Source organism: Spironucleus salmonicida, chromosome 7 (assembly GCF_000497125.1).
Source record: "Spironucleus salmonicida strain ATCC 50377 chromosome 7, whole genome shotgun sequence".
Classification (NCBI taxonomy): Eukaryota; Fornicata; order Diplomonadida; family Hexamitidae; genus Spironucleus; species Spironucleus salmonicida.
Window position 1 is genome coordinate 113,536 of NC_090602.1, and position 22,181 is coordinate 135,716.

A 22,181-nucleotide genomic window follows, 5' to 3' on the forward strand; every position below is an offset into this window, starting at 1 on the left:
GTATAATTTACTACGCAAAATAATTTCACTTTAAATGGTTAGTAATAAACCAATTAAAAAGAAAGGCAAGAATGTAGCATTACTAGTCTAGTAACAACCGCAAAAAGTGGAAATAAATTTCTATGATCCCCTTAATGCAAAGAATAACCTCATATCATCGTGTAAGTATCGCTGGTGGAACTTTATCTTTTTGTTTTTGTATTAACAATACTAAAAACCATCCAATGTTTTTTATCTTGTCTAAGCTATGTCAAATTTAATTCCTGGAGCTGCAGTAGTAACACCAGCTACTGCATTTCTCCCTGTAATTTTTGTTTTACTTATAGCGGCTGCACGAGAAATTTTAGAAGATCTTGGTAGATATAAAGCTGACAAATAAGCAAACTCATAAATGTACAAAATAATGCGCGATGGTCAACAAGTATAAATATGCAGCTCAGATATAAAACAGGGTGATATTTTGTTCCTCATGAATACACAGGAAGTCCCAGCAGACTCTGTGCTCCTGTACTCTTATGATGAGTCTCGCATAGGCTTTATCAGCACTGCTTCTCTGGATGGAGAGTCGAATTTGAAAATAAGAAATCAGGTTCTCCCCTTTACTTTGATCAGCAAGGCACACGATGACGTTGCATAGGTTTTCTCTAACTTCTTCGGTCGGGTAACTGTCCAGCCGCCCAGCAATGATATGCACAAATTTAATGGAAAGCTGTTTGTTTCCTAGGACGTTCCCGTCAAGGATATTTAGTCAAATACCGATTCAAACTAGCACATTACGGATTAAAATAATCTACATTTTGAGTATGATATAAATTTCTAGATGGATAATGTACTACTAAGAGGTGTTCGAATTTAAAATACTCAAGAGGTGATTGCTGCTGTAGTATATACTGCTAAGGATACCAGACTCATGCAGAACCAGCTTCCATCCAAGAATAAAACTTCTAGACTAGATACACGAATCAATTTTCTTATTCTGCTTATAACTATTTTGGCATTATGCCTCATAGTTTCATTTGCAGTTATTGGATATACCGTTAATTTTGATGGATTTGCATATTCGGCAGAAACCAATGGGCCAATTAAAGCAGGATAAAGATTTGTTTAATATCTTATTATTTGTTCGTATCTACTTCCAATCTCTCTTTTTGTCACTATTGAAGTCGTAAGATTCCTATAATCTATTCTCATCGACCTGGACAAGAAACTTCGACGGAAGGATATTCTCGAGTGGTAGGAGCGCAACGTGGGCACGCCCATCTCGAAGTCCCCGTTCTACAACGAGAGCGCGGTACAGCACAGCGTGCAGGTCCGGAACTCGATCGCGGTCGAGAACTTGGCGGAGGTGGACATCATATTCTCAGACAAGACGGGAACGCTCACGAAGAACCAGATGACCTTCCACTCCTTCATCGACAAGAGGAACACCGTGTACGACGTGAGCAAGGCGATGAAGAACAAGGTCTGCCCCATCAAGGACATCGACCAGGCCGCCAAGTTTTCGTTCGCCCTCTGCAACACCGTGCTGCCCCAGATCGAGAACAACGCCATCGTGTACCAGGCGGAGTCCCCCGACGAAATCTCCTTCGTGGAGGTCGCGAACCACTTCGGGCTGCAGTTCAAGCTGAAGCACTCCAAGGCCATCTTCTTCGAGTACAACTACCAGGGCAAGACCATCAGCCTCCAGTACGAGGTCCTCGCCGTGGTGCCCTTCTCCTCGGCCCGCAAGAAGATGTCCATCGTGCTCCGCGAAATCGGGTCCGTGCTGCTCTCCGACCTCACCGCCTTCAGCCAGTTCGTCTCCGCCGGCGCCGTCTACTGCACCCCGCAGGAGATCGCCCTGCCCGGCGAGACCTTCGTGCTGTCCAAGGGCGCCGACTCCTTCATCATGCCCTACATGGACATCTACCAGGCGCCCGAGTTCTACGCCCAGGTCCAGGTCAACGTGGACAACTTCTCCAAGTTCGGCCTCCGCACCCTCGCCTTCGGCTCCAAGCGTCTGGGGGGCGCATGCCAGTGGCTCGAGCAGTGGGACCAGGTCAAGCTCCTGCCCGAGGAGGACGGCCGCTACGAGGCGCTCACGGGCGAGCTGGAGCGGGACCTCGTCTTCCAGTGCGTGTCCGCGATCGAGGACGAGCTGCAGGACGACCTCCAGGAAACCCTGACCTCGCTCCTCGCGGCCGGTATCAAGGTTTGGATGCTGACCGGCGACAAGACGCTGACGGCTGTCAACATTGCCAAGGCTGCCGGCCTCGCGCAGGCGGACAGCCAGTTCATCTACCTCACCGCCGAGGCCTACGCCGACGCCGTGAAGGGGGCGACGCAGAACACACAGAAGCAGCAGGAGAAGCAAACGCTCAACCAGCTGATCGACCACGGCGTCCAGCTGCAGACGGAGCACCTAACCGAGGCCCAGAAGAAGGGCTACTTCGCCCAGCTGGCCATGCTGTACGAGATCACGACCAAGAACGAGTCCAAGGTCATGTCCTACATGAAGTCCATCTTCAACAAGCAGGTCGTCCAGGAGGAGACCGTGCCCATCACCGTCGTCCTGGACACCGACATGTTCAAGCTCCTCATCAAGCACAACCTCCAGTACAAGTTCTTCCACATCGCCGTCTTCTGCAGCTCGGTGGTCTGCTGCCGGCTCTCGCCCCAGGAGAAGGCGCTCATCGTCAACCTGGCGCATCAGTACAAGCCCTACCTCACCACGCTCTCCATAGGGGACGGCGCCAACGACGTCGTCATGATCAAGACAGCGCAGATCGGCGTGGGCGTTGCCGGGCGCGAGGGCCTCCACGCCTGCAACTCGGCGGATATCTCCATCCCCCAGTTCTCCTTCCTCAAGCGCGTGATCTTCGTCCACGGCCGCATCAGCCACTTCCGAAACTCCCAGCTCGTCGACTACTGCATCTACAAAAACTCCATGCTCACCTTCGTCAACCTCACCTACGCCTTCTTCAGCAAGGTTTCAGGAAATATAGTCACTGAAAGCCTATTACTCATGGTTTTCAATACTTTTATGACATTTATTCCTATTACAGGATATTCTCTGATGGAAAAAGATGCATATGATATAGACTTAATGAATTATCCCCAGGGGCTTAAATATTTTAACAAAAAATATAGTCCTAACATTTATTCTGTAATAAGTAGTTTATTATATAGTTTTATTTGCAGTTAGATTGTATTTCATATGCTGATGTTTATATATAACTATGGAATAGTATATAATAACGGATTTAACGGCGATCTTTACACCTTCTAGTTATGGATAATGGGTTCTATTTGTATTATTGCTATTATAAGAGTTTATATTATAACATAATTTTGGAATTGGTTTGTTTTTATTCTTTTGATTTTTTCATTTATAGTTTTTTGGATATGTTATCTGATTGGTAACTATTTCACAGGATTTGGAATTGGCTTATATGGTTAATTATATTTAATAGCTAATTCACTATCACGTATAATTACCTTTATTTTAGCCACATTTATATCTACTTTAATAGGATTTTTAGGATAAGCTATATAAAGGATATGGTTACCATATAATAGTGACATTTTATTGCATAAGCATTAAAAGGATTGCAAGAAAATGGATGAATTAAACTTAGATTCAATTGATTTAAAATATGATTATGCCTTGAAGCTTATTAATTAGTGATAATAAATTATTTATCGATTATGTATATTAATTCAAAAATATTTTACTAAACCAAATATTAACCACTATGTTGTTAACTTGTAAACAAATGCTAAAGTTTCAACGTAAATAATTTAGTTTCCTTGGATTAATTAAAATTGATAATTTTAATAATTAATAATAATTTATGTTTCGATATTATTATTTATAAGATTTAATTATTATTATTATATGTTATATGCCTAATAGATATAATTAAATTCTTATTTCAATTTATAGTGATGTATGATTTAGGTATCCCTATTAACAGTAATATTTATTATAAATTTCAAGTATTATAACAAGTTTAAACAAAAAACTAGATAAATGCTCTGCATAATAATATAAAGTATTAAATATATAGTTTAATAATACTGTTTAGCTTAAATACGTAATATATTTAATTATATTTTTATTTTTCTTATGAATTATAATTAAATAGTTTAATACTATCCAAGATTGAATCATTAATGAATTTAGTTTAGTTAGTTACTGCTATCTGATAGAGCTAATACCAGACTTAAATTATACAACTGTTTAAAGAAAGAGTCAACTGTTTTTTAGAATTTTTTATATAAAATTTAAAATTATGCACATATACTAGTCAAATATTAAAATAATTATGACATATATTTGAATATTAATTAATATATTATTTCCCCCTCAGTTAGGTAATTCGATGAATCAGTTAAATATATTTTCTTTTATTAATAGTAAAATATCTTTTCCTTACAACATAAAAATAATCAAGGGTATCTGAGCAATGTTAATTTTATTATTTGATAGCTAGATAAATATCAACAAATGATAGCCTTTGTTATCTACTTATTTTTTAATAATGTATACAAGTATTGGCACCTATCACTAACTAAAATTTCTCTAGAATCTTTATCATAAATATATAAAATTTATTAACAAATGTATGATACATTCTAAGAAACAATATTTATATATCAATCTAAAGTGATTTCTGCTTTATTTTATTAGAACATTGCATATAAATATATTAGTCAAGCAAATTTAAAATAGAATAGCTATTTTTTCACAGACACAATTATAAATAATACATACTAATTTCTATAAATTGAGTTAATTATTATCTTGTTTGAAAGCCTAAAGTTGATTATTCATTTATATAAAAGCTCTTAACATACTTGAACCCAACGTTTGCCATTACTTACAATATAACCCATAAAATTAGGTCAATAATTACTATTGTAAGTATTTATATTTTATAGCTTACCTCTATATCAAATACAATTCCAAATCCTTAATTTTCAATATCTAGAATACTCAATATAAATTAGTGATGAATTAAATATATTTTATAAAATAAGGGAAATTGGTCTAGTGGTATGATTCTCGATTCGGGTTCGAGAGGTCTCGGGTTCAATTCCCGAATTTCCCCATTTTATTTTTTATTTTGAAATATGAATATTATACTATTGTGAATATTCTATTTTAAGAATGAACAGGAAATCGCTCTCGTAACAGCCCTCCCAGGTCCTACACATAACCCAAGCGATTTAAACGCTAATTACAGTTCTCCCATAACTAAAATTTAACCCAACGACCCTCGCTGAGCAGAAACTCTACGAAAAGTATCAGAATCAGATTTAGCATAAACTATCAGTAATCAAAAATGCAGCGCTCACTTCCCCCGCGAAGACAAAGTTCCAGTTCCTGCAGCTTCCACACTATCTGGACACGCTCGTTGCGTCGCTCACCAACAACGCTAGAACGGGGTCGCTGGCGCTCCAAATTCTGCAGATCCACGCGCTAGACTCGCAGCTTGCGGACCACGGGATTCTGCTGCACCAAAACCTTACCGGGAACCTCAAAAACGTCTTTGTGGGATGCCCCGAGACGCAGCGCAAAATCGTCGTTTTGATCAGTCAGCTAGCGGCCTCGAACTACAATTTGAAGGTGCTTTTGTATGACGAAAATGTCGTTTTCATTTTGCAAAATTCGCTGCGCTGCGAGGTCGCCCCTGAGGAGTTCCAGGGCCTGTTCGAGTGCTGGAGCCGGACTGTTCAGGCCCTGGTACAGTTCGAGCGCGAGATTGCGCACATGCTGTTTTCTGATGTTTTGATAGATTTTGTGTGCAGTTGCAATGATGAAGAATACGTATAATAATGCATTTAAATTCTTTGGGAATTTTATTAGGAAAATAATATTTTTGAGGAGGAAATTTTGTAAATATAAAGGATAGTGGAGGCCGTTCAAGGTTGGGATAATGAGGTAATTTAGGCGTTCATTGGATACGTTTCTGGTCTGATTGCAGAATTTGTTGAGGATGATTTAGAACAAATCCAACTTTTCGTCTGAGTAACTGATATTATATTATTATATACTTTATAGTAAAAGTTGCTTCCCTTTCGAAATTTTGAGAATGCTTCCTAAAAACGTAGTTGCATAAGAAGTTTTACCTGATGATTAACAGAGAATTAATGCATTTTCAAGATTTCATATGAGATATAATAACCTTAAAAACTAGATAAATAGTTTGAAAAAAGCTTCAGATGATTTAGAATCTGCTAATATCGCAGTTATGGATTCAGATGACTTAGTATTTATTCGCTTAGGAACTGGTTTCCTTCCATTGGAATCTTTAGAAGTAGATGATCTATTAGAATAGAGGAAGACAGTAATTTAGGAAGAAATGGACACCATAGTAGTTTAGATGGAGAAATTAGCTGGATTGATGGATTAAAGTAGAACTATATTAGAAAGAAAGTTTGGATAGGCTATCAATCTCGTTTATGAAAAGTGAGGAACTCGTCAAATCACTTTAAGTGTTTTCAGTATTTTCGTGAGCTGATAAACGGGCAAACCAACTACAGAATAGTAGTCACCGTTAATTCCTTCTATAAATTTAGCTGATAAACCCTGATATCCGTATGCTCCTGCTTTATCCTTCCAATAGTCGGTTTTAATATATTCATCAATATCTTCATCCGTGTAATCACCAAAGTGTATTTCAGCTTCTCCGATTGCTGTATGAATCTCATTTTAGTAATAAATAGCGATAGCAGAATAAACATAATGAGATTTATTCCTAAATGCTTTCATATAGTATATTGCTTTTTCAGAATCCTCAGTTTTTTCAAACAATTCGTTACCCATAACTACAATTGTGTCACAACCAATAACCAAATGATTTGGGTATTTGTGAGCTATAGGAGTTGCTTTTACAATTGCTTTTTGTAATACGAAGTCCTTTGGATTTGGATGATTAGATTATGTTATAATATCTTCATCTGCAGTGGAAACTATCTAAGAGAACTTAATATTAAGTTACTAAAGTAGTTCACAACGTCTAGGAGACTATGAGGCAAGAATAATAGTTTCTATCATTTTAAGTGTATGTAGATAAAAAAGGTATAAGATTGATAAATAGGTAAAGTTTAGAATGGAGTAATTTCAATAATAATATAATATAATAATTATTACTTAGGGTATTTCTATGATATCTTTATAATGTTCATAATAAATATAAAACAAAAATAGAAATTTTAGCTCGTTATTTAGTTATATAGAATAATTTTAAAAAGGTAGTTTTAAAAATGAAACTAAAATATTCTAATTTCTCTGCACCCTCACAAAAGTAACTACGATGCTCAAATTATAGCATGTCATAAAAATGTGTCACTGATAGTGAAGGATTATCCTAGGATTCAATTTTAATGACAGATTCAGATTCGTGTAGTATGTTTGAAGCATAGGAAACATATTTATTAAACTAATAATTATTGCACACTCTTATTAAGAATATAAAGTTAAAGGATAAGTTTTTATAAGAATGTTCTCATAAAGTAAAATAACTGGACAATCTATCTATTCATTATTAGAAAAAGTTAATTCAGTTAGGCGGTAACATATACCATTAGAAATAACAAATTAAGTGAATTTACAAGAATTTCAGATAATACCCCATAGGCAATCATCAGCGTCTAAAATTTCAGGTACAGCATCAAAAAACACTGGATTTGGCATAGGACAGACAAGTCTATATATATCTTTATTATTATCTAAATACTTTATATCTTTTCTGATTTATTTAATCTAGCTGGCCATTAACAAACCTTTAATCACGTTATCTTTTGTTAAAATATTGTATATTGCTTATTCAACCGTATCTGCCGAGATCTGTAAATTATTAATTAAAAATACAGATTAGTTTAATAACCCCTCTATACCTGTTTATACTTTAATCTTATTCTAAATCAACTATTTTAAGCTGAAAATAGTGAATACTGCGTTTTATATAGCACCGTTAGTTCTTTTAATTTTATATTTTTAAAAACTAAATTAACGTGAAACTAAAGATAGTGAAAAATGAAGTGAAATAATATTATTGTATTGTATCAAAATTGGTTCTCTAATAGAATTAAGGGTAAACAACAAATTTTGTAAGTTCTAAGGGTCAAAAGGACGTGGACGTTCACTATACTGTTTTGTAATATTAATAAGATCTGAAAGGCATTTTAAATAAACTGTCACTTTTTTAAAGCTAATTTTTATTTCATTAGGGAAAGGTTTTGATGGTGAAAGATAGAAAAATGGCTATAGATAAAAACCATCGGAAGTATTTGAATGCTGTAAATAGAAGTTTTTAATGATGTCAATTGATTATTATATATTACTATTCAATATATTTTGATGTTATTTAAATGCTTTAAGAATAACTTTACGCACACTTCCTTTAGGAATTACGATTGAATTATCATAAATAGAATATATATCATCTAAATGTTGAGCCTGACCACTTTAAACTTAAGATACTTCATTATGACAATCAATCTTACTTTATTTGATTTATTATATAACTGCTTGATCTCCATCAGCAAATACCGATGCCATATATTCACAATGTTCTAAACGAGAGTTAATATCTAATAATAAATAACTTCTAACTCCTTCATCTAATTAAGACAAACTTATAGCTGATGATGCACGTTAAAATGCCTCGACAGCATCAAAAAATTCATCATTCTCTTAATGATTAATGCCAATTGTAGAGTTAAGTAAGGCATAAGATTAAAGCTAAGTGAAAGGGGTAGCATGTGATTTAGAAAGAGCATATAAGGTTTAGTATCTTTCTATAGCACGATTATAACGATTATTTACTCTTCTTCTATGTTTGAGAGCACCTGTATCTTATGCTATTAAATTCATTTCGTTTGCTGTTGCTATAGACCTCTCAGCTTCTACTGCAATTAATTCTAAAAGTTTTTCAGAGAATATAACCATGGTATCGCCAGTTTTATAGAAAAAAGGAGCGGATTAGTTACGATGGTGGGGAGCTACTATCTTTCTAAGATTTGGTAACTATGCAGATAATTACGATCTATATTTCTTGTAATTTGATTCATTGAAGCCAAATGTATTACGAAGCCTTGCAATTTATGAAAGTAGATCTACTTAGAGCATGTGGAATGGCGTTAATTAAATTTAACAAGTATTTTAATATATAATACTGAGATTTACTAAAAATTAATTATATTAATTTTAATCTACTTCAATACTTATAAACAATACAATACAATCAGGATAAGTAGATTAAATGTCTTTTTACAAAATTTCAGAAAAAAATCGAATTATAGAGCTTGAAATGTAAAGAAAGCAAAGACCTCTTTATCATCCAGTTTTGCACTCGCTTCATCCAAAATCAAATGAAAATAGAACAGATCATCAAGTTCACGCTTTCGATGAATATTGGCGGAATCAATTAGACAAACCTATCAAGTTCAATTTAGATCCAAAAATTAAATCAAAAGCCTATGAGGCTGAACAAGCTAAATTAATGTAGTAGAATATTAAGTCAGTAGAACTGCTTAATGCTGTTTATGACGAGATCAGTGATGATACTCCGCAGAATGTTGACAAGAAAGGAAAGAAAAAGTGAGTCATTGGTCTTTTAAAAAATTTGTAACGTAAATTATTTATTTTTTTAAAGTGATAAAATTAAGTTACCGTTGAAAATTAATTTAGTCCACCACTATTAGTAAATTTTGCAGCTCTTAAAGAGACTACTTGACTCTTTCAGCAAAATATTCCTATTTTGTACTAAAAATATTACTCAAATCTGATGATTCTTCATCTAAAATCTGCTCCTATGACTTGCTTTTCAAAATTATTCTAGGTGAATATTTATTTTTTCTACATGAATTTGGCTGGTTTAATAAACCCAAAGATGTTTGAAGTACTTTTAAATTAATTTGCGGTATTGGTGGCAATATTTACTTTATCATTTCTATAAAATTAATTATCATACAATATAAGGTTAATAGTATAAAAAGTAAAATTAGAATCAAAAAAATGCAAAGTTGTTGGAAGAACAAAAAGAAAACTGAATACCGTGACGATATTATTTAGGAGTAGTAAGTAATAATAAAATAGGAAGCAATACCAGTTATTTAATTAACTGCTCCTCTATAGCGTTAAATTCGTACGACAAATTAGAGATATACCACTCTTTCTGAAGAATAGTTAATAGAACGTCTCAGAAAGTAAAAATTGTCGTTATAACGAGAAAATATATAGTAATCAAAACAAATAGAACATTTATAAAAGGCGCTTTAACAATAAGGAAATTTTTTTATTAAAAGAACAGAACGAACACGTAGAGAAAATGTTGAATTATAAAAATCTGTGAATATATTATAATAATCAATCTTGACGAACACTATTGTTAATAATTCTTTAATAATTTCTAAGTTAGATAATTCTGAATATCAGTCCTCACAAATCAATAGGTATAATCCATATTTAGAGAAAGAAATTAACCAAATCTCTTAAATACACACGAATTTATCTACTATATCTAATGATAGTGATTAAGGATTAAAGTTAATTGAATTATCTACTCCTATTAAATAACCTAGCCCAGCAAGACCCTCGCATATTATTAATGAGTTACCGCCAAGGGTAGATCAGATATCATAATGTTCTTTAAAATCTGAGTAGATAGATGAAAAATAAAATATTAATCTCTAGGTAGTATAAGAAAATCCGTGTTTATATTTGTAGATATTTGAGTATTTAATTGATAAACCCATTGAATTTTTTAAGATTCAATTTAACTAGGTAGGTGAGAAAGTGGTCTAGCAGCCATCAGAATAATTATAAAATTCTGTTTAATATATTTCTTCAGCTTAACAGTAATGTCACTAAGAAGAAAAAAAAGAAGATATTTTTGATTTTGAAATACATGAAATAATTGTGATGCCTTAATTATAAAATGAACTAATAATACTAGATGGCCAATAGGAGAAATTTTATCAGGATTAAGAATATAGTAGATAGTCACATGAGATTATTTAAGCTTGCAAGTCATCTAATCAAAATATTAATAAAGAAGAAACTAATGATGATTTATATTAAGAGGAATTGAATAAAGAGAAGAATTATGGTTCGTTTTCCCAACCAATAGAAATCCCGTCGATAACGACTCCGTCTAAATTAGGAAGAATCGAATTAAAACATTTGAATATAGAGTGAATTATATTACTAGTTTTAATATGACAAAACCTCACTTCGTTCCTGATCTATAATTAAATGATTAAGAGCCTGCACCAACTTAACCTTTGGGAGTAAGAGTATTATTATTGAGTTATAATCCACTCCTACTAGGAGGTGGGGCATCCCGAATAGAAGTCATAAATTTATTACTCTATGCTAAAGTAGAACGAACAACTGTGCTTTAACTAAATGTAGCAGGTCTAGTAGAGGATAGTTCTTTTGTTTGGCTTAAAAGACCTTGTACTTATACAGTACCTCCATTAATATTTGATCCATGACCATGCTTTTTGTCATTTTTCCACATCCCTTCGTATATAGAATTATCCGCATAACGACAGATACCCATTCCATCTCTAACATCATTCTTAAATTCGCCGGTATATTCACTTCCATCATTATATCTATAAATACCTCTCCCATGTTTCAAATTATTAAAGAATTAGCCTTCATATTTTCCTCCTGTTGACTCTTCTAAAATACCATGCCCCTATCTACATCCATCTCTAAATTCTCCTCTATAGATATCTCCACTAGGATATCTACAAACACCTCGACCGTTTCTTTTATCGTTTGCATATGTTCCAGTAAAACTTTCACCAGATGATAAAATATCTGTGCCCTCTCCGTGACGCATTCCTTAACAGAACTCACCAGAGTATCTAGTTCCATCGGATAGTTAAATGTTACCTTATCCATGGGCCATACCATTTTTAAATGATCCTTCATATACACTAGAATCTGGAAATTCAACTCTTACCTTTTTAGAATCAATTTCATCATTTCTATACTCAGAAATCCACTTTTAACCATCAATTAGAGTCAGAACTCCTTAACCATGTCTCATGTCTCTTGTCCACTATCCATCATATAATGATCCGTCAGCATATCTCATAACACCATTTCCTGCTCTTTCATCATCACACCAGATACCTGTATAAACAGGTTATGCTTAATCATTGGGTTACTAAGGATAGGTCATGCTACCTTTACCATTACGTTTATCATCAACCCATTCACCCGTATATGTAGCTTATCCATCCACCATAGTACCTGTGCCATGTCTACGACAATTTTTAAACTCTCCTTAATACACTGATTAGTTAGAAAAAGTAAGAGTTCCCCTTCCTTCCATTGCGCCCTATTTCCATGACCCATCATAAGAGCTACCATCGGTAAACTAACAATACCCATGACCATTTGGCAAGCCTTCATTAAAATCACCTTCATATAATTCACCTGTCGCATATTGCAATTTTCCAGGCCCATCTGCTCTTTCTCCTTATGTAAAAGAGCCCTCGAAAACGTCTCCATTTGGTAAAAATAATACGCCTTAACCAGATGGTGAATCATTTTCCCATGAACCTTTATAGAGTGAACCATCAGGATATCTACAAACTCCATATCCGGCTCGTTATCCATTTGCAAATTCTCCCTAGTATGATTCACCATCCGCAGTTTCTAGTTCACCCATACCATGCCTAACATCATCTAAATAATCTCCCTTATATCTATCTTGTCTTAATGTAGGTAGGTTGGTTGCATTTTTCATAAAAGACTTCGAAGTTGATTTCATTTTATAAAATGCGGAATGGTCAAAATATACATAAATAATATAATACTTCATTCATAGGACTAAAATTTCTAAAGCTTTATCATACTTTAAATTGATTGTTTCTAAGGATAATTCATCTTTAATAGCACAAATATTTTCATGATTAGCTAGTAATATATCATTATTTTAAGGAACCCATATTCTTTGAATAGACTGTTTTAAAAATCCTGGTAATAGACAAATAAATACCATAGAAATAAACATAAGCCAGTAATTTAAATTTGTAAAAATAAAGAAAAGCTATCCATGAAGCCCTATTCCAAACCCTGTGAAAAAATTACCAACAACTAAGCATAACCAGAAAATAAAGAATGACAACATCAGTAAACCAAAAACTAAAAAATTCCAAAATTATGTAATAATATATACTCTAACAATAGCGATAATACAAATCGAACTCATAATTAAAACTTATAAAGAATATAAATCCCCGGCAAATCCATTTCTATAAATAATCCCATTACCAAAAATATATCTCTATGCTTAAAATAAAACCTAACTACATAAAAAACTATATAACATATTAATAAAAACACTTCTTAAATTAGGACTATATTTTTTGTTAAAATATTTAAGCCCCTGGGGATAATTCATTAAGTCTATATCATATGCATCTTTTTCCATCAGAGAATATCCTGCTATAGGAATAAATGTCATTAGAGTATTAAAAATTGTTAATAGTAAACTTTCAGTGACTATATTTCCTGAAACCTTGCTGAAGAAGGCGTAGGTGAGGTTGACGAAGGTGAGCATGGAGTTTTTGTAGATGCAGTAGTCGACGAGCTGGGAGTTTCGGAAGTGGCTGATGCGGCCGTGGACGAAGATCACGCGCTTGAGGAAGGAGAACTGGGGGATGGAGATATCCGCCGAGTTGCAGGCGTGGAGGCCCTCGCGCCCGGCAACGCCCACGCCGATCTGCGCTGTCTTGATCATGACGACGTCGTTGGCGCCGTCCCCTATGGAGAGTGTGGTGAGGTAGGGCTTGTACTGATGCGCCAGGTTGACGATGAGCGCCTTCTCCTGGGGCGAGAGCCGGCAGCAGACCACCGAGCTGCAGAAGACGGCGATGTGGAAGAACTTGTACTGGAGGTTGTGCTTGATGAGGAGCTTGAACATGTCGGTGTCCAGGACGACGGTGATGGGCACGGTCTCCTCCTGGACGACCTGCTTGTTGAAGATGGACTTCATGTAGGACATGACCTTGGACTCGTTCTTGGTCGTGATCTCGTACAGCATGGCCAGCTGGGCGAAGTAGCCCTTCTTCTGGGCCTCGGTGAGGTGCTCCGTCTGCAGCTGGACGCCGTGGTCGATCAGCTGGTTGAGCGTTTGCTTCTCCTGCTGCTTCTGTGTGTTCTGCGTCGCCCCCTTCACGGCGTCGGCGTAGGCCTCGGCGGTGAGGTAGATGAACTGGCTGTCCGCCTGCGCGAGGCCGGCAGCCTTGGCAATGTTGACAGCCGTCAGCGTCTTGTCGCCGGTCAGCATCCAAACCTTGATACCGGCCGCGAGGAGCGAGGTCAGGGTTTCCTGGAGGTCGTCCTGCAGCTCGTCCTCGATCGCGGACACGCACTGGAAGACGAGGTCCCGCTCCAGCTCGCCCGTGAGCGCCTCGTAGCGGCCGTCCTCCTCGGGCAGGAGCTTGACCTGGTCCCACTGCTCGAGCCACTGGCATGCGTCCCCCAGACGCTTGGAGCCGAAGGCGAGGGTGCGGAGGCCGAACTTGGAGAAGTTGTCCACGTTGACCTGGACCTGGGCGTAGAACTCGGGCGCCTGGTAGATGTCCATGTAGGGCATGATGAAGGAGTCGGCGCCCTTGGACAGCACGAAGGTCTCGCCGGGCAGGGCGATCTCCTGCGGGGTGCAGTAGACGGCGCCGGCGGAGACGAACTGGCTGAAGGCGGTGAGGTCGGAGAGCAGCACGGACCCGATTTCGCGGAGCACGATGGACATCTTCTTGCGGGCCGAGGAGAAGGGCACCACGGCGAGGACCTCGTACTGGAGGCTGATGGTCTTGCCCTGGTAGTTGTACTCGAAGAAGATGGCCTTGGAGTGCTTCAGCTTGAACTGCAGCCCGAAGTGGTTCGCGACCTCCACGAAGGAGATTTCGTCGGGGGACTCCGCCTGGTACACGATGGCGTTGTTCTCGATCTGGGGCAGCACGGTGTTGCAGAGGGCGAACGAAAACTTGGCGGCCTGGTCGATGTCCTTGATGGGGCAGACCTTGTTCTTCATCGCCTTGCTCACGTCGTACACGGTGTTCCTCTTGTCGATGAAGGAGTGGAAGGTCATCTGGTTCTTCGTGAGCGTTCCCGTCTTGTCTGAGAATATGATGTCCACCTCCGCCAAGTTCTCGACCGCGATCGAGTTCCGGACCTGCACGCTGTGCTGTACCGCGCTCTCGTTGTAGAACGGGGACTTCGAGATGGGCGTGCCCACGTTGCGCTCCTACCACTCGAGAATATCCTTCCGTCGAAGTTTCTTGTCCAGGTCGATGAGAATAGATTATAGGAATCTTACGATTTCAATAGTGACAAAAAGAGAGATTGGAAGTAGATAGGCACAAATAATAAGATATTAAACAAATCGTTATACTGCTTTAATTGGCCCATTGGTTTCTGCCGAATATGCAAATCCATCAAAATTAACGGTATATCCAATAACTGCAAATGAAACTATGAGGCATAATGCCAAAATAGTTATAAGCAGAATAAGAAAATTGATTCGTGTATCTAGTCTAGAAGTTTTATTCTTGGATGGAAGCTGGTTCTGCATGAGTCTGGTATCCTTAGCAGTATATACTACAGCAGCAATCACCTCTTGAGTATTTTAAATTCGAACACCTCTTAGTAGTACATTATCCATCTAGAAATTTATATCATACTCAAAATGTAGATTATTTTAATCCGTAATGTGCTAGTTTGAATCGGTATTTGACTAAATATCCTTGACGGGAACGTCCTAGGAAACAAACAGCTTTCCATTAAATTTGTGCATATCATTGCTGGGCGGCTGGACAGTTACCCGACCGAAGAAGTTAGAGAAAACCTATGCAACGTCATCGTGTGCCTTGCTGATCAAAGTAAAGGGGAGAACCTGATTTCTTATTTTCAAATTCGACTCTCCATCCAGAGAAGCAGTGCTGATAAAGCCTATGCGAGACTCATCATAAGAGTACAGGAGCACAGAGTCTGCTGGGACTTCCTGTGTATTCATGAGGAACAAAATATCACCCTGTTTTATATCTGAGCTGCAGATATCTATTTACTTTCCGTCGCGCAAAACTTTATACTTTTGAGAATTTGCTTATTTGTCAGCTTTATATCTACCAAGATCTTCTAAAATTTCTCTTAAAGCAGCTACTAATAAAACAAAAACAACAGGAACAAATGCCGAAAAAAGATTAATTACTGCAGCTCCAGGGATTAAATTTGACATAGCTTAGACAAGATAAAAAACATTGGATGGTTTTTAGTATTGTTAATACAAAAACAGAAAGATAAAGTTCCACCAGCGATACTTACACGATGATATGAGGTTATTCTTTGCATTAAGGGGATCATAGAAATTTATTTCCACTTTATTAGCTTCTTCAATAATAATCTATGTGGTTGCAAATTTACCTTTAGATTTCGATTTGAGCTTCCTTATCATTTTTAGATAGTGTTTAATTAGTAAATAATTAATATATTATATTTAATTTACCTTTAACTTTAAATACTATTATTTTATAATATAAGTAAATGCTAGTAAATAGTTATAAAATTAATTTTATATTAATATGACAAATCAACTAAGTATATAAATTTAATACAATACATATTATTAACGATCAAAGTTAATTCTTTGATTCATCTCATTTTAGTTAATATAGTTATTGTTATTTTACACTATAAATAAATATATAATTATTATTTCATAACTTTAGATATAAATATATGTATGATATAATACAGCAGTAATAGATTATCAAAATCATAATTAAGATTTTGACGTTTCTATATAAAAATACTTCCAGTGATTATAATCTACTCATATTAACCTTAATTTAGTGATTGATATGAAAATAATAAACTATTTAGATAATTGTTCGAGTAATATAAATAAAATTAATAATGAACAGATTACGCATTACTTTCAATAAGCATTCACAAAATAATATTATAAAATAACAATAAACCAGCTACAAGATAAATACTCACTTGGGGTTAAATTATTTATACAATTGTATATTGTAAACTAATTAAAAATATAATATAATATTAAATGATTATTATACTTTCATGAAAAATGTACAAGTTAAAACCAGGAGCTACAAACCCTAAATTTCTCATACCATATATGGGATTTATTTTTTGTATAACCTTCTTTGATAATATATCCTTATTAATAGCTCTTCCATTAATCTAAAAAGATAATGATTGGACCAATTCGTAAGCCCAGTGGATTTTAACATCATTTTTAGTGGCCACTACATCATGTGCAATTCCCCTATCTAGATTAGGTGAAAAATTAGGATTTGTAAATATTTAATTACTTTATTTATCGCTAACTATTGTTTTAGATATTGGTATGTTTTTCACTATAAATTTTTATGGTTTCTTGGCCCTTAGATTTCTATTTGGAGCAGTTACTGCAGGATTATTGGGTTCCAAAGATATTTTGATTAGGCTGCTTCCGAATTAAGAAAATATATAAAAGTCAGTATTTATTATGATTTAAACTGGAAATTATATCTGCTTAATTGGTCCTGCATTTGCAGGTTTCTTAGTTCAATATATACCTTGGAAGTACACTTTTATTATAGGTATTTTCTTCTCACTTTCCTCTATAGTTTGTCTTATTTTTATTGAATAACCCCCAATTATTCAAAAAAATGTAAAGTTTGATTTTATTGGAAGTCTCTTACTTGTTATTTTTGTTCTATGTTTTTGCTTTGTTTTCTCATTTTGTGCACTTTTCAAGACAGTTTATGCAGTAATTTCTTTGGTTCTAGGATGCGTATTTTGTACTATATTCTACTTCTTTGAAAAAAGAAGTGAAAATCCAATTTTAAATTTTAAATTTTGTAAAAACCCAGTATCTACGATTACTATCTGTTGCATCATCGGTTTCTTAATCCTCGGCTGTCTTAACTACGTTTTAACTCAATTTTTATACGGAAAAATTAGCTAAATTGGTATTAGCGGCGTATAATGTGGAGCATAGTTTTTGGTAATCATTTTAATGATTTTTATTCCAAGATTATAAAAAAAAATCTTAAATAGAACTATCATTTTATTTGCTTTTGCTTCATACGCTGTGTTTAACCTGCTTTTACTAGTAGGAATAAACAATATTTTTTGCTTTATCTCTTTTTACATTTTGGCGTTCACTTCTGCGAATATTTTCATTCAGATTCTTTACCCAATGGCTCTTATGTCAACTCCACCGATGTATATTTCGTAGGTAGCAGCATTCCCGACATTTGCGAGAACATTTGGGCAAAGTTTAGCTTATAGTATATTTTCAATGTTGTTATAAGTTTCTAAAGAAGGTGTTATATATTGTATATTAATCTGCGGTGTATGCGGGTTTGTTGGATTCTTATTATCGATTTTTAGACTAGGTGTAGGGAGCTACGAGAATGGAAAAAAGGCATTCAGATAAGAATAAGTCAGAAAGTTGGAGATAGACACGGCTTATGAGGGTATACATGAAGTACTAGAGGATATTGAAGAAGGTTGTGAAGATCTTTTGACAACTGAATGAATTTTAAAATATTATTTAGTTTTAATAATATATATTGATAATGGATTATATATTCCGCACAAAATGATCGGCACTAAGCAGTTAGTACGTCTTTAATGTTAAAGGACTAAGAAGTTCGTTAGAATCTGTAAAGATGGTAAGGTTGAGGCACTTGATGGAGGTTCACGCTGGTCAACATTCCATATGTCTGTTCGTGACGCTAATACCTATTTATTTTAAATTGCTGATCATGATAATATGCATCTTTGGTTATAAGTCACAGGTGAGGGTTAAGTTAACGGTCATGGTTAAGGTGGGCCTACTTCTTAATTTAAGATGAAAATGTATGGTCCTAATATTGTGTTAAGTCCCAATTTCAATTTAGATTGGGATATTGGCTTTGATTCTCATGGATAGCCATTGCCATGTTCTTAAGTAGAAGATGGCGATAAAGGAGCATTGCTTAAAGTAATAAAAATTGAACAGTGATCAATTAAAAATTCATATAATATATTATACTATTTTATATGTTCAATATAATTAATATTTTTATTGAAAACTTTCACTAATTATACTTAAAGAATACAATATATTATAAATATTTTTTAATGACAGATGCAGATATTTTAACATAAATGAAAGAACGTGAACGAGCTTTTCAAGTTAGTGGGCCATTATTTAATTCTTAGTTGCATTTTGAATAGTATTCAACAATTCATTAAACAATTATGACAAATTTAAATAATGAAGTACGATCATAATAAAAACCTATGCCAATTACTCTTCCTACATCGATATTAACATATAATGGCCATAATAAATGGTCTTAATGTTATCATTTAAATCATAGTCTTAATGAAACTCGAGCTGATTATTCCTAAAAGAATAAAGTAATGAGATCTTTGATGGTTTTTACTGATATTGGTAGTAATGATGTGCATTTGAAATCATAAGAAAAAAATTCTACAGAAAATATAGATTATACTAAACCGAAATTGAAATATAAATCAATTACTAAGAAAATTCATTCTTCAGAAGAATTTCTAAGAAAACTATAAAGTCCATAGAGAAACTAATCATAACACTCAAAGAAAGTTTAACTGCCAATTTTGAGACCATAATCTGTTCAAAGAATCTTTCCGTAGTGATTTTATTATATAGATTTTTTAAATTTTTCTAAAGATCCTGAATAATCATGGTGGAACACATTACTAAATAAATATAATATACAAATTTATTCCATTATTATAGTCTTTTAATCATACGAAATTTACAAGAAATTAAGCGAAATAGAGTAATATAAATTCAGATATATAACTTTTATTATATTAATAAATCTGGCTGTTAATATACGAAACATTGCATATATTAAGATATATAAACTGAGTTTAGGTAATAATAATATCATTTAGTTTCGTTATATATGACTAATAGAAATACATGTAGTAACTCTAGAAATTAATGAATAAATATAATTTCTAAAATAAAAACACTCTATCAATTTAGTAAAAAATGTATTTTACAAAAACTATTTAAGAAAGTTGAAATTAACCGCATCATTCCTTAATGATCCCCATTGATCTTATTTGCTTTTTAGACATGCCTCTAACCTTCTTAGGATCAATCGTGATTTTCTTTTAAGATCTATCAGCTCTAGCTTATTTTTAGGCTTTAATTTTGTCAACTTTTTCTCTAATGATTTATTACTATATTTCTCTAAATTCCTTAGAAAGAGCTTTAGCTTCTTTTATTTGCATATACTTTTCCTTTGATTTATTAAAATCTTCTGATGTTTTTCTGATGACTTTTGTATGTGTTTTCCAAGATCTATGTAGAGATGAGCCAGTACGATGACCTAATTCTCCCATTTTTATATAGGAGCGATAAGTGGAGTGTGAGGAAATCGCATTTCAATATATAATAATAAACATATCTATATCAAACATATAGGGAGTTTAAAAACTGAAAATGACTATAAAATATCCATAATACTTGGGAAATATTTTATTATTTCCTCACTACATTTTGTTTTTTAGATCAAGGATTATTGACACTTTATTTTGGAGAATGGAAATCTGTTATTATTTTAAAACCTGAATATAAGAATTAAACTAAGCATTATTAGCCTTTTATTATTATATTTAAAATATTTAGTTTAATCAACCTTTTCATTTATTTTTTACTATATGATTAATCTAATATTTCTACTGACTTAATCTGGTCTTTAAATATTTAAGGTTTTTTCTATAAATATCGAGCTAATTTTTAAAGAACTAACAATACATTTACTTTACTATCATGTTTGAAAGGAAACAAATACTTGCTGTTAATAGATTTTTAATTAATATTATTTACTATTAAGTACGACAGCATAATTGATCTGTAGTAAAAACTTCGTTCTGTAATATCATAGTTAGGATCAGATGTATATATTGGACGAAATTACTGCATTTGCTTTTATCATATAATTATAATAAAATATTATATTATAATAAATACAAAAATGGAAGATTCCTAAATAAAAAAGAATTTTGGTCTCTCCCATGATAAACTAAACCCATTTTTGTAATATAAGCATAGGTTTCATATTTTAGATATGTTTAAGGGAATTTTATTTATACCAATTGCACTTACTGTTATTCCAAGAGTATTATTAGCTGTTATAATAAGTTTAATTTTATATCTCATCATAAAACCTTTATCATATTATAAGAATACATATTAATTTTGTAAATTCTTAATTCATGTAAATCTGATGATTATTTCTGCTTTGTTATTAATTTTTTGTAATCCATTCCCACGAAAAGTAGATTCCAATTATCTGGCAGCATCTCATAGATGTTTTCTTGATGCACTATTTTTATAGCTAGCATATTCTCCATCATTTTTAGCTAAGAATAACTTGTAAGAAATAAAATTTCTTTCTCCATTTATTAGGATATGTTAACCAATATTTATTAACAGAGATACCCCAGAAAATATATAATGGCCAACTGAAACCAGAATACTATCATTTCCATAAGGTACTTTTAGTAATTCTTTTACGGTATCACGGTTTAAAACTGGAATTTTCAGGCATAGTCACGTAGTTATTATTTCTATGTAATATTTTACATTATTGGATATATCAGGAGCAGGACGCAGCAAATTTTAAGAATTAATACGTAATTTTTGTAATTGTGGATTTGTCAAAATAAAATAGAGTGTTGTTTAAGAAATTTAGCATGATGAATCAGTTTAAAATTTTAGTGATAGAATGGGAATTTTTTTAGCAGAAATAGAAAATTCTAGATATGTGCCTTATTAACTTAATGATTTTATGTATTTCTTTTATAATAAAGAGATTGAAAAATGCAGCAATTATTGGTTAAAGGATTTTGGTTGGATGGGTACATAAAAGTAATACAATGTTTTATGTAAGAAGAATAATTTACAACGAAATTAGTAGCACGATAAAAATAGATTTAGTATCCTGGATTAACAGATTTTATCAAATTTATCAAAATTATAATTTGATGATGATATCACAAATAATTAAATCGTACTCTAAAGACCAGATTATCTTTAGGATAATCAAAACTCAATCAACAAATGAGAATATATTAAAAGTTCTATTATGTTATTTTGGATTAATAA

At 33.9% G+C, this 22,181-nt stretch overlaps 15 protein-coding genes and 1 non-coding gene across 16 annotated transcripts; 11 read left to right on the forward strand and 5 right to left on the reverse strand. All coding sequences in view use genetic code 6, as the record gives it.

The window, feature by feature from the left end:
* Positions 1-34: 34 nt before the first annotated feature.
* On the forward strand, positions 35-3,667 carry SS50377_26740 (Pospholipid-transporting ATPase; the record flags this gene model as incomplete). The annotated part of the gene is made up of 1 exon (XM_067910546.1): positions 35-3,667. The coding sequence occupies one exon, from the start codon at positions 35-37 to the stop codon at positions 3,665-3,667; it is 3,633 nt and encodes a 1,210-aa protein (XP_067761233.1).
* Positions 3,668-5,021: 1,354 nt separating this feature from the next.
* On the forward strand, positions 5,022-5,093 carry SS50377_t20107. Its single transcript has one exon. It is a non-coding gene; the product is annotated as a tRNA-Pro (tRNA).
* A 59-nt stretch (positions 5,094-5,152) lies between these two features.
* Positions 5,153-6,013, forward strand: SS50377_26741 (uncharacterized protein; the record flags this gene model as incomplete). The annotated part of the gene is made up of 1 exon (XM_067910547.1): positions 5,153-6,013. One exon carries the CDS (start codon positions 5,153-5,155, stop codon positions 6,011-6,013), a length of 861 nt encoding a protein of 286 aa, XP_067761234.1.
* Positions 6,014-6,077: 64 nt separating this feature from the next.
* Positions 6,078-6,458, forward strand: SS50377_26742 (Prefoldin subunit 4; the record flags this gene model as incomplete). The annotated part of the gene is made up of 1 exon (XM_067910548.1): positions 6,078-6,458. One exon carries the CDS (start codon positions 6,078-6,080, stop codon positions 6,456-6,458), a length of 381 nt encoding a protein of 126 aa, XP_067761235.1.
* An 8-nt stretch (positions 6,459-6,466) lies between these two features.
* On the reverse strand, positions 6,467-7,042 carry SS50377_26743 (Maf-like protein; the record flags this gene model as incomplete). The annotated part of the gene is made up of 1 exon (XM_067910549.1): positions 6,467-7,042. One exon carries the CDS (start codon positions 7,040-7,042, stop codon positions 6,467-6,469), a length of 576 nt encoding a protein of 191 aa, XP_067761236.1.
* Positions 7,043-7,251: 209 nt separating this feature from the next.
* SS50377_26744 (uncharacterized protein) lies at positions 7,252-7,593 on the forward strand (the record flags this gene model as incomplete). The annotated part of the gene is made up of 1 exon (XM_067910550.1): positions 7,252-7,593. One exon carries the CDS (start codon positions 7,252-7,254, stop codon positions 7,591-7,593), a length of 342 nt encoding a protein of 113 aa, XP_067761237.1.
* Positions 7,594-7,606: 13 nt separating this feature from the next.
* SS50377_26745 (Signal recognition particle) lies at positions 7,607-9,118 on the reverse strand (the record flags this gene model as incomplete). Its single annotated transcript, XM_067910551.1, has 1 exon — positions 7,607-9,118. The coding sequence occupies one exon, from the start codon at positions 9,116-9,118 to the stop codon at positions 7,607-7,609; it is 1,512 nt and encodes a 503-aa protein (XP_067761238.1).
* A 133-nt stretch (positions 9,119-9,251) lies between these two features.
* Positions 9,252-9,593, forward strand: SS50377_26746 (uncharacterized protein; the record flags this gene model as incomplete). The annotated part of the gene is made up of 1 exon (XM_067910552.1): positions 9,252-9,593. The coding sequence occupies one exon, from the start codon at positions 9,252-9,254 to the stop codon at positions 9,591-9,593; it is 342 nt and encodes a 113-aa protein (XP_067761239.1).
* Positions 9,594-10,006: 413 nt separating this feature from the next.
* SS50377_26747 (uncharacterized protein) lies at positions 10,007-11,188 on the forward strand (the record flags this gene model as incomplete). Its single annotated transcript, XM_067910553.1, has 1 exon — positions 10,007-11,188. The coding sequence occupies one exon, from the start codon at positions 10,007-10,009 to the stop codon at positions 11,186-11,188; it is 1,182 nt and encodes a 393-aa protein (XP_067761240.1).
* Positions 11,189-11,219: 31 nt separating this feature from the next.
* Positions 11,220-12,782, reverse strand: SS50377_26748 (putative Phosphatidylinositol-4-phosphate 5-kinase; the record flags this gene model as incomplete). Its single annotated transcript, XM_067910554.1, has 1 exon — positions 11,220-12,782. One exon carries the CDS (start codon positions 12,780-12,782, stop codon positions 11,220-11,222), a length of 1,563 nt encoding a protein of 520 aa, XP_067761241.1.
* A 51-nt stretch (positions 12,783-12,833) lies between these two features.
* On the reverse strand, positions 12,834-16,469 carry SS50377_26749 (Phospholipid-translocating ATPase; the record flags this gene model as incomplete). The annotated part of the gene is made up of 1 exon (XM_067910555.1): positions 12,834-16,469. One exon carries the CDS (start codon positions 16,467-16,469, stop codon positions 12,834-12,836), a length of 3,636 nt encoding a protein of 1,211 aa, XP_067761242.1.
* Positions 16,470-17,105: 636 nt separating this feature from the next.
* On the forward strand, positions 17,106-18,566 carry SS50377_26750 (Major facilitator superfamily protein; the record flags this gene model as incomplete). The annotated part of the gene is made up of 1 exon (XM_067910556.1): positions 17,106-18,566. One exon carries the CDS (start codon positions 17,106-17,108, stop codon positions 18,564-18,566), a length of 1,461 nt encoding a protein of 486 aa, XP_067761243.1.
* Positions 18,567-18,629: 63 nt separating this feature from the next.
* Positions 18,630-19,034, forward strand: SS50377_26751 (uncharacterized protein; the record flags this gene model as incomplete). Its single annotated transcript, XM_067910557.1, has 1 exon — positions 18,630-19,034. One exon carries the CDS (start codon positions 18,630-18,632, stop codon positions 19,032-19,034), a length of 405 nt encoding a protein of 134 aa, XP_067761244.1.
* Positions 19,035-19,153: 119 nt separating this feature from the next.
* Positions 19,154-19,693, forward strand: SS50377_26752 (uncharacterized protein; the record flags this gene model as incomplete). The annotated part of the gene is made up of 1 exon (XM_067910558.1): positions 19,154-19,693. The coding sequence occupies one exon, from the start codon at positions 19,154-19,156 to the stop codon at positions 19,691-19,693; it is 540 nt and encodes a 179-aa protein (XP_067761245.1).
* A 408-nt stretch (positions 19,694-20,101) lies between these two features.
* On the reverse strand, positions 20,102-20,413 carry SS50377_26753 (uncharacterized protein; the record flags this gene model as incomplete). The annotated part of the gene is made up of 1 exon (XM_067910559.1): positions 20,102-20,413. The coding sequence occupies one exon, from the start codon at positions 20,411-20,413 to the stop codon at positions 20,102-20,104; it is 312 nt and encodes a 103-aa protein (XP_067761246.1).
* Positions 20,414-21,048: 635 nt separating this feature from the next.
* SS50377_26754 (Lysophospholipid acyltransferase) lies at positions 21,049-22,140 on the forward strand (the record flags this gene model as incomplete). The annotated part of the gene is made up of 1 exon (XM_067910560.1): positions 21,049-22,140. One exon carries the CDS (start codon positions 21,049-21,051, stop codon positions 22,138-22,140), a length of 1,092 nt encoding a protein of 363 aa, XP_067761247.1.
* Between the last annotated feature and the right edge of the window lie 41 nt (positions 22,141-22,181).